This window comes from Sphaeroforma arctica (genome assembly GCF_001186125.1).
Source record: "Sphaeroforma arctica JP610 unplaced genomic scaffold supercont1.710, whole genome shotgun sequence".
NCBI lineage: Eukaryota > Ichthyosporea > Ichthyophonida > Sphaeroforma > Sphaeroforma arctica.
Window position 1 is genome coordinate 28,881 of NW_014039848.1, and position 11,170 is coordinate 40,050.

At 45.7% G+C, this 11,170-nt stretch overlaps 2 protein-coding genes across 2 annotated transcripts; one reads left to right on the top strand and one right to left on the bottom strand.

The window, feature by feature from the left end:
* Positions 1 to 1,211: 1,211 nt before the first annotated feature.
* SARC_08174 (hypothetical protein) lies at positions 1,212 to 4,979 on the top strand (the record flags this gene model as incomplete). Its single annotated transcript, XM_014297859.1, has 3 exons — positions 1,212 to 1,793; positions 2,117 to 4,814; positions 4,842 to 4,979. The coding sequence occupies exons 1-3, from the start codon at positions 1,768 to 1,770 to the stop codon at positions 4,977 to 4,979; spliced, it is 2,862 nt and encodes a 953-aa protein (XP_014153334.1). The 5' UTR covers positions 1,212 to 1,767.
* A 2,104-nt stretch (positions 4,980 to 7,083) lies between these two features.
* Positions 7,084 to 9,666, bottom strand: SARC_08175 (hypothetical protein; the record flags this gene model as incomplete). The annotated part of the gene is made up of 4 exons (XM_014297860.1): positions 7,084 to 7,605; positions 8,144 to 8,335; positions 8,461 to 8,696; positions 9,478 to 9,666. 4 exons carry the CDS (start codon positions 9,664 to 9,666, stop codon positions 7,407 to 7,409), a joined length of 816 nt encoding a protein of 271 aa, XP_014153335.1. The 3' UTR covers positions 7,084 to 7,406.
* Positions 9,667 to 11,170: the final 1,504 nt, after the last annotated feature.

Below are 11,170 nucleotides of genomic sequence, written 5' to 3' on the forward strand. Positions count from 1 at the left end.
CTCCTCCTCGTGTCGTCGTCGTCTCCTCCTCGTCGTCGTCGTCGTACGTATATATATATATATATATATATATATATATACGTGTGTATGTGTGCGGATATGTATACGCTTTCTAACATAATTGTTAGCACCAGATTTTCAACTGTGAGACACGCGCAAGGATTTAGACCTGTCCACTAGTAGAAGTCATGATAATTGACTGTTATTAGAGACTCAGGGACTTTGAGCATCTCCCAATTGGAATCAATTGTCCTTGGTTGCCCAAATTGCATCTGTCAGCATACCATCCCCGTCGGCGCATACATTTACACCTTCCCGTGTACCTCTTCTGACTATTACTTTCACCAGCCTTTTTACCTACCAAACGATATCCTTAACATCAGTTAACCTGTCAAGCTGCCGGCATATCATGCTTTCACAGCACAGATTGTCCCATGGCTTGCCACTCCTATGAGTGTGTCTGCCTGGCAATCTCATAGCTCTTTACATTCCCGATGTTGTGAATGGCACGCCAGTCCTGTGCCCTTTAATAAGACATGCATGCTCCAGAGGAATGAGAAGACTCTGGTAATCTGCCATCTTGCGTCCTAAATCCCAACGAATGAATCATAGTGAGACCTGAAAGTACCTCGAAACATAGCCGCCTAAATAAGTGAAACACTAATAAAAGGTAAATAACTCAAACAAGAAGGCTTCAAGTTTTTAAAATAAAATAAAAATACCGTGAGGATTCGACACAATATGCAATATTTTTATTTTATAAAAAAGAACAATTTACGCGGGCTCGTAAATATTCTTTTGGACAAACATATGAACGTGTTGAATTTAGGAGGCTACTATGAACGGCACAGAGTCTAGAGCGATATAAATATATTCATTCCATCAGTTTGCGTAGGTTCTTCACAACGACACCTGTACACATACGTGTATGGTCACCCTACAGATAAGTGATATCAGGTACCGCAATATATGGAAGATGGGCTTAGCGATCTCAATGATAGCACCTCCTTCCTAGATACCGCCTCTAGCCACACGTGCAGTGAATTAGAGCACAGTTGCATTCCACGGAAACACACACACACACACACACACACATATATATATATATATATATATATTTATATATATTCGATTAGCAGCGAGTATAGTCGAGCATGAATGTAGGCAAAGTGGATAGTTAGAAATTTAATATCCAGTTTGGTTATGATTGACGAGCATCTACCACCTGTAAGTCGACAAATAGGGCGTCCATATAGCGAAAGCAGGTGACACGTTACCAGTAAAAGATCCGTCTGTAGGTATGATTGCCTGTATATTGACGAGTTAAAACGGGATACCTAATAACTCATACATGGGCACATATACAGTAGGTGGTGTATTCTGGTTATATATATCACTTGTGTCTGCGACCAAACTTGTATTTGTCGTACTCAGTTGGCACCAGGCCACATAACCGTAGATATCTCGGCGCATATAGTGATGATCTAGTATCCATCTGTTCCATACATATATCAACATAGGGCTCTAAGGTAATCTGAATCGCTCTATAAGTCCATTACACTACTATGTACGTGGGCATGAACACAGTACATACGGGATATGGTGCGATAAGGATGCGTTTCCAGTTTGAGCTGTCACAGTGCCTAGTAAAGCTCCCCATGTGCGTGCATCGCCGCGTTCTAGGTTCACTAGGAAGTTACAGACGCAGCTCACACGCAAGTTGCAGAAAGTTACATCGTTCCCATAAGGTATCAGGTGGGATGTATAATGGATCAGCTGCGTGCAGACATGCGGTCAGTACACATACAGTATTGCCAAATGCGATGGGCAGCTCACGCATGTTTGGCGTGCTGAGAGAGACACACACACATACACCGTTACTTCAGCCTAGGAGTAGAGGGTCACGACAGACCCACACAACAATATTACCTATACATAGAATACATCACCGAATAGCTATTAGTTCGCTGCAATATCGGTTGTTCACAATAATACCAGAACGACCACAAATACATGCCAACCTAAGTCAAACATCTCTGCTTAGTTCAAGCAGTCGTTGCCATATTCATACGATACGAAACCAACCAACCATATCTGAGTGCCACAATCACAACAGTGTAGATTTACTAGAGAAAAGTGTAGCTACAGCGAGCAATGGGTTCATACACGGGGATGCACTTCAACAGGAGGCTCAAAGACTCTCCGCAGATATCACAGCACCCCACCTGGGCGCATTGCAGAATCGACACACACACGTGGCTACGCATCAAAGTGACATCATACGCCCTAGTCGGCGGAGGGTGAGGCTACCAGAGCTTTGGCGACAGGCCGAAGAATCACAGAACTACACGGACGTGTGTGCGCATGTGGATGAGCTGTTGCAGCGAGAGACACTGCTGTGCAAGGACGGTCTTCTGGCTATGCAGGTGTACAAGAACACTGGCGAGCCAGAGAAGTGCGAGAGAGTGCTGGAGTATCTCCGCAAACGTAATACCAAGCTAACCAGTCAACACTACAATGTGGTGATGGCGAGCCTCGGCGAGGCTGGGGACTATAACCGAGCAAACGAGTACTATAGGGAGATGGACAAGGCTGGTGTGGCTATCACGAGCAGGACGCATAACGCCATGATGACGGCGTATAAGCAAGGGGACCAGTGGAAAGATGGCCTTAAATTATTCAGAAGGCTGCAGAAGAAACAAGTCCCTCTGGACTACGATGCGTACATGTGTGCGCTAGCTCTGTGTTCCAAAGACGGGCAGTGGAGAGATGCCCTGAAGTGGTTGCAGGAGGCTCGGATCAGGGGTCTGTCGTGCAATACAGGTATGTATAACAACACACTGGCAGCATGCTCCAAAGCAGGTATCGCAAACCCTGCAGTGAAGCTATACTGGGAGATGGAGAATATGGGTATCGCACGCGATGTGAATACGTACAGTATAATTCTTGGTGCGTGTGCGAAGGACAAGAAAGGGAAAGGTAATACGGCTGTAAGTATACTGAAGAAGCTGCTCTCAAGCAATATCGTTCCTACCACCAAGATATATAACAAGACGATCTCTGCGTGCGCAGCCGACGGGCAATGGGCGAAGACTGTTGAGCTGCTGCAGGAGATGCACCTGCGGGGTGTGGCATGCGACACCTTCTCGTACAGTAAAGTTATCTCTGCTTGTGCGAAGGCCGGCAAAATGGACACAGCCTTACATCTATTGCGCGACATGGAGGCTAAGCATGTGGCTAGGGATAGCACCACATACAACGGAGTTATTCAGGCATATTCCAAGAACGGCGACTGGACGAGTGCGCTAAGCATGCTGCGTGAGATGCTTCGCCTGGATATCGCCGGTGAGACTGTCTCCTACAACCGGACGATCTCTGCGTGTGCCAAAGCTGGGCAACATATTCCGGCTCTGGATCTGCTGCGGACTATGCGGGCTGGCGACGTGGCCATCGACAAGTACACGCTCAGTCAAGTGCTACTCGCATGTATGAAGTACGCGGAGTGGACGCATGCCCTGATTGTCTTGCGCGAGGCTCCGCAGATGGGCGTGGCGCGCGATACCGTTTTATACAACAACGCAATAACTGTATGTGCGAATGCCGGCGAGTGGGGAGAGGCTCTGAAGTTGTTACAGGAAATGTCAACGGAAGGCGTTGCCTGTGATACAGTCACCTACACCCAGGCCATTGCCGCGTGTGCCAAAGGCGACCAGTGTGACAAGGCCATACACTTGCTGCGGGAAATGGCCGACAGAGATATCGGATACAGCACCGAGGTGTACAATGCAGCCATCACCGCATGCCACGGGCGCGGACGATGGGGAGACGCACTCAAGCTACTGCGTGAGATGCAGAGCCAGGCGTTGGTATGCAACACAGCCACATACAACAGCGCGATCGCTGCGTGCAAGACGGACGGGGTGTGGGAGGAGGCTCGTTCCTTGTTGCGTGAGATGGGTGAAAAGAACGTCGCTTGTGACCTGCACACTTACCGGGGTGTAATCACCGCGTGTGTGACGGCCGGTGCATGGCAAGCGGCGCTAGCGTTGCTGGCGGAAATGCCGGAGAAAGGGATACAAACCGACACTTACACCTACACAAGCGCCATCAGCTCGTGTGTAGCAGACGGGCAGTGGGAAGTGGCCTTGGATCTATTTAATCGTATGGACATGGAGGGTATAGAGAAAAATTCGGCGGCGTACAATGCTGTGATTGAGGTTCTGGGCAAGCAAAGTAGCCTCGCAGGCAGAATCGATGTGTTGTACGATGAGATGGTCGTATTGTTGCCAGAGTATGTGACAAAATGGGACAATCTGTGGGAAAATGGACTGTTAGATTTGCACAACCACTCAGCGCATGTCGCGCAGGCTGCGGTGAGACGTCTGCTGCGACTGATGAGTGCGCAGCGGCAGCAGCACGCAGCGGGCGATAAAAGTGGACTAGTGCCGAGTGACTGTGGATCAAATAGCACGAATGTAGGTGTGACCAGATTGTGTGACCAGAGGAGTAGTGGGCCGGTATTGAATGGCAGTAGGCCAGGTGGACTAGTGTTGCGAGCCATTGTGGTAGGTAAAGGGAACAACAGCGTGGACGGTCGGGTGGTACTGCCTGCGGTCCAAGCCCTATTGGGGGATCTAAAACCGCCTATATCTTCTCGTTTGAGTGTTGAGAATGACGGGGAATTGTTTTTGGATGAGAGTGACCTGGACAAATGGTTGGAAGCTAGTCAACATTGTGGGGACGTGCGTAGTACAGACAAGCCTGAGCTTTTGGCCAGCACGGAGAGGAGCGATAGGTCAGGTGATGGGGCGAAAGTAAGTAATTCAGCGCTCACAGAATAGGCGGTGTACAGAGTGTGCTGGGAGGCAGTTGAGGATGGTTTAGCACTAAAGATGGGATTGGGACGGGCTAGTGGTGAAATAGAGAGATTCATGCAGCGATTTAAAATACTGTTTGGGCTGAATGAGGGAGAACCATGACACCGGTAAGGTTAAGCATGTTGAAGAAGTTGGATTGAGCCTTATATGTGCCCACGGATTTGTAATTACAGCATTGGGGTGTCCGAATGTAAGTGCTCTAGATTTCCACCGAATGAGCTTAGTACGAAGTGTTCTGTATGGCGGGTACTGACTTATACGTGAGAAGGTCGTACAATAAACTATAGGGATATAGTCTTTTAAGTCTAAAAAAAACGACATACGATAGTCGGTGGCCCAAATTTTGTATGTGTACATATATGCCAACATACATATGGGTGAGCCTCAACGGCCAAAGGTATAGCTGATGGGTATGGCGAGTATCAAAGAGTCTATTTGAATCTCGCTGCATGAGACATTGGATCGCGATGAGCAAACTGATAAATGTCTAGGCTCTTGATACGAGACAGCTGTGTGGATTAGAAACGCATGCAGGCTAGCGAGAGTGGCTAGAAGTGACAAGTGTATTTCTGGTCTGAGATTCCGTTGCGTATACATCCCATTTTTGTCTTGAAAAGTCTGTTCGGTGTGCATCGAACAAGCACTTTCAGGGAAAAGTCAGTGTTTGCAGATATATCGGTGCGGGTCGGCTTGTCAGCAGGTGCTGGTTTATCGTGGTGAACATTTCAAACAGTATTTCGCGATGTATTGGGTGAGACTCTTATACGCTAAAGTTTTGAGAGATAAGGTGCCAGTGTCAATGCAAGGCGAACGTCTGAAGTGGCAGATCGAAGTACTTATACTCGATAGAAACATTTGTCGCAACAGCACATCTGAGGGGTTTTGGTGCACCTTCATTGCTGATGATATCTGGGCCCTAGGCTTAAAAGTACAAGCCCCAAACGTACATTGTCCCAGTCGCGCTCTCAGTGGAGCCCAACCACATAAAATGGGTCTTCTTTTCTAGGCAATGATAACAGTATTCAGGTTAACGTCTGCCATCGCTACGAGCAGGTCGATAGTATATCTGGCACTGATCACCAGGATGGATGTGTATGAACTTAGAATACAGCAGAATGGCGACCACTAACACAGTCGACGAGGTTGAGTTCAAGGATGTGTGCTCCAGAGGCCAGTCGTTGCACCACCATGGAGACCACTGGTAAAATCGACGAGGTAGAGACGACAGTGGTACATCACCATGGAGACCACTGATTAAGTCGATGGGATAGAGGTTATGGTTATGTGATCCTCGAGACGACAGTGGTACATCAACATGGAGACCTTTGATAAAGTCGATGGTTTGGATGTGTGATCCCAGAGACCAGCCCGTGCACCACCATGGAGACCACTGGTGAAGTCACAATGTATAAAACACAAGGCCGCCTGATCGATAGTAATGTCTGCAGTTTCGCGCCGGCGATATTCTTAGGTGGTGAGATTTTGACCCGATGAATTTCACACTTTATCTGATTCTGTGTTTTCAGATCGTTTACATTAAAATATCTTAAGATCGCTCTCGTGATACGATGACGTTTGCGTTTAGTACACCTGCGTGGTACTGCGTTGGCGTTGTGCATGCGAGCATAGTTTGATAATGCTTTGTACTTCGTGCGAAGTTTGTCGATCTCGGAAGGCTGCAAATACAAGACCGCCAAATTGATTGTACGGTTTCCGATGGATCCGACCAGTTTCTACTAATCCCCTGCCCCAAGGACGCTAGGCACTGGTAAATGATGGGACCGCTATATAATTTCATCTCTAACTGGCCATGCAAAGAGTTCTATCGGTGTTGCCGACAGAGACTCGCAAACCGCCATGTTTCCGATTGTGGGAGAACCGATCTGCGTTGTCGCTGTGCTTGATATATTTGAATAGTGCCCTATCGTTATATAGGCGCACGATGTTTGATATCAACCTGTCGTTCTTGTTTGATCGACTGCTATGATGAAGAAATTCGTTCTTCGTTGGCCGAACCACGGGATATATAGATGCTTCAATACTCACAAAAGTTTCAATGGACCTACGCTATGACAATTATGAATATTGCAAATGAATGCTTTAGGCTAAGCCAGTAAGGAGGTTGTCGGTCACAGAAAGAGGGGATAGGCTGTATCCGATATGATGCCTTACATCCCTTTTGAAAATATAGTAAGTTTTTTGATATTTATATTTTCTTAATTTAAAAAAAACTAACAATCTCGCACGATTCCATTCTTTTGTCGCATTCCGAACGCCCGAGCGTTGAATATCTATAGTCTGAACCATACTATGATCTCGATCTACTATTGAGGCAATCTCTGTCGAGTGTAATCCATTAAAAACTATTCATATTTACAATAAATTCTAAAATATTAAAATTTGCCAATTTCAAGGTATGCAATTCTAGTTCCTGCTAGCTCAATCGCTGAACGAGAGCTGCCTTCTGCAACATCAATTTTCTCCGCATTGTTCCTATTTCTTAAGATTTGCCACTACTATCGTCTGCTGTCAAGCGCTTAGTACGCTTATAGCATCTATGTCAAAGCTAGAAGTTGACCCCATGTCAAAGCTAGAACACGCCGCACTGAATATCCGTCCCCACGCACTTGTGGTAGTGCCCTGCAACACACAGTGTCCGAGCGCACACACCCGCAACCACAGCCGACGGAACTCGGCATCGTACTCGAACGAGTTTTTATTGCTATTCCTGTGTGTGTGTAGTGCAGATTTTATTTTAGGGGTTTGGAGTTTTAGGATTCAGGATTTTAAGCATAGGGATTTAGGGTTGTTTTGTGGGTGTGTTGCACGGGTGTGAAATGGGCTGACGCCACACGCAGACCATGCAAAACACTGGCGATGGCGTGATACTTTGATGATGAGCGTCAAACTATATTTGCGAATGTTGTACGTTGAGAGAAAGGTATATGTGAACTAATGTAAGCAGACATAGGACTGCATCGCACAATAATGGAAATATGCATACAATATACCCGCAGAAGCAAAAATCAAAAAAACAGTAATTGTAAATATACAATACATATAATACCTATATTAATAGCAGTCAACTTGAATTTGAATTCTCATATCATACAAAATACAACAAAGCTTTACAAACCAATAGCAGTTATACTGCACCTGAAGCGAGATTCAGATACACTACATATCCTTTTTTTCACAGAGAATACCAAAACATTGCATATCGAAATACGAACTATCCTCTCATAATGCATGCGAAAGTAACTTACGATTCAGCGCAGATGGCTGCTGGCCCTTGCTGCAGCCGCGAGTACGTTCTGTTATTGACCAGCTGTAGATCAATTGCAATTGTCCTGAAGGCGTCTGAATTCCGTTGTCCAGGTCCCATTTCTTGTGACAATATAAATCTCATGCTCTCAATCACTTCCGCTGAGCTCAGGCATGCGCTCAGCACTAGCATACTGCAACAAAGAGACGGCATGATTCAGCACCATCCCTAGACCCCTGACCAGCATGCGGATACACAGAATAAATCTCATGAATACATCCTACAAACACCTCACGTACACACACCCTTCACACATACCGTGGAAGCTCCACCATTAACGTCGGGCTGAAGCATACAATGTCTTCCAAACTCAACACTTGGTCATCTGCAAGAGCCCTCAGCACACGCTTAGCCTCACTCGTCAGCAGCACTTCGGACAGGTTAGTCTTAGCTGTGTGTATGGACTCATACACTCGATACGCTGCACAGAATGCGCGTAGCACCGTCTGGTACTCACATTTGCAGGCGCTGCGTTTGCCGTCGCGGGCGGTTCCCTGTTAGTTGAGATGAGGTAGCGGATGGAATAAGCATGTAGATAAGATACGAGGATGAAGTGAAGTGCGATTTCGATGTCATCTGAATGTTGTATATGAGTAGAGAGGCGGGATTAGATGTGTTGTGTAAACGCTGTAGGACGCACAGATCGCTGGCAGCACTGTGATCCCTCGCATTTGAAAGTATGTTTAGATATGCTTTATCGCACGTAGCACAGGTTCGTTGAAACAGAAACTAATACTGTAGCCACTATATGTATGCCTAAGTGACTAAGGAGAAGATCCAGAAACCAGATAGTGTGCAGACACTACACGCAATAGATTGATGAGAGTGAGCACAAACACTCATATGAATATTTCGGCAGACGCATATATGGCTCTCGAGCTCATTCTCACGAGCGTAATAGGGCCAGCGATTGGACTAAACAGATGTCCAGTGAAAAAGTAGGTATATATATTCAATTCAACTGCAACAGCCAGCCTACGCTGCGCTCTAAGCACAGTCAATAGAGATGCAGTGTACAGGTGATATCTTGATATTCGTGTTGCAATGAAGTTTTAAACTGTAGATTATCGCAACACAGACGGTCCGCAAACTATCACCACCCCCCCCCCCCTCCCCCCAACTACCGGACGCTGACATGCGAAGGTGCGTATGCGGAAGATGAAGCTCCGAAGGTACTCTAGCAGATTCAGAAATACTCAACACAAGGTGCGCTTTGCACCTTCATGTACATTCACCACAGCTTACGATTAGCACATGCATATGAACACAACTTACATTCAGTGCGAACTGCGACAGCTCCTCGCGACAGTCATTGAACGCTGCAATGACTTTGTTTGCGGCTTTTTGTAGGTGGCGATCCCCGTGTTGCGCATTCATTTGTATGGCACTGAGTATGAGGGCCACTTGTATCTTGGAGGATCCGGGCTGTGGTATGATGAAGGGTGTGATGTTAGAATCACACATATTCATGTGTGTATTTGAAAGAATTTATACATAGAATGCTAGTACGGCGTAGGTTTATGTGCACTTGCACGTGAGAGCTGCGCCAGAGCTTATATTGCGGTGAAGGTGTGCTGTGGTAAATCTCGGTACAGCGTATACTGTACTCGTACCCATTGTGCATTCGAACGAGATGCTTTGGACCTTATATCCATCACAAGTATTCATAAATGTTAATCAATATATATGCATGCATGCTGCACTTGACCAGGCTACTGCGTAGATGTTTCCAATTCTCCCGCGAGATAGTATACTGCTAGTGCAACTTGGAAAAGATAGAACCCGCAACATCTATCTGATCTATTCTATACGTTTGTATATAACCAGGACGCAAGTATACATGCTATATGCAGCACACATAAACTCTATCTCCACCATAATTGATCATCAACTAGTTACACAGTACAGTTTGTTTCCGTATACAGGCATGGCTAATGCATCACACCGCAACGACTCACATTGGTGTCCAGTTTCACGCCGCAGGGGTACTGCTGGCATTGACCGATCACACTCAGCAGAGCTTCGACGGCTTGGCGCTGTAAATGAAAGGGGTGACCAACAATGAGCACAATCTAATATGCTTGGGAAGGAATACTCAAATTAAAGATGAAATATTCGCGTTTCTGCCCAACTGACAGTTCACGCACACGGGAAGGGTGAAATAGCTTTCTCGAACGGAGGGTGAGGTGAGTTGGTAGATAGGTAAACTCTGACTTAAGTTCAAGTATGTGACCCTCAACTTATTTGAGTCCCCGCTGTTGAGATGCACCAGGATAACTATATTACAACTCTGTTGCTAAACCCATTCTTCGATGCAGTGGTCTGAGCGGCGATTTCACTACGCGTACATATGTAGGATAAGATAGTTTTGAGAATTTTTACAGAAAGCTTCGAACGCATATGGAAACTAATGCATAGTTATACATCAAGTTAATATTGGAAAATGAGTCGGTAGCTCCAATTGATTGTTTCCTGTTTAACAAACGCATACGGTACGCGACACTACCATATCAAAAAGATGCACATTCAACGCTTTGAGTAAGTAACAGCGCACATACATACTTTTGTAAACTCTATACAAAATGCATATCCGTATTAAAGTCTAATAAAGACACTAGAATCTACCGATATATACAAGTTGTGCACCTGTAAAATTTCCATGTCATCCGTCTTTCCAGATTCCTCGGCACTAGCAAGAGCGTACTCTGACCAGAAAAACACTGCAACCGGATCCCATTGTTGCAGGATGGGGGCCGAGATCAGCACTTTTATGCTTCGTTTCCAACTCTATGGATCATAAAATACATGTTGCAGTATTCATCTCAGATACAATCCAATATGTTATAGACAGTCGTAGGCTCAATCTATCCATCAGTCCGTCTACATGTATATAAATAAATAAGTAAAGCTTATACATACAAACATATATATATATATATATATGAACATATATAATACAAATATACAT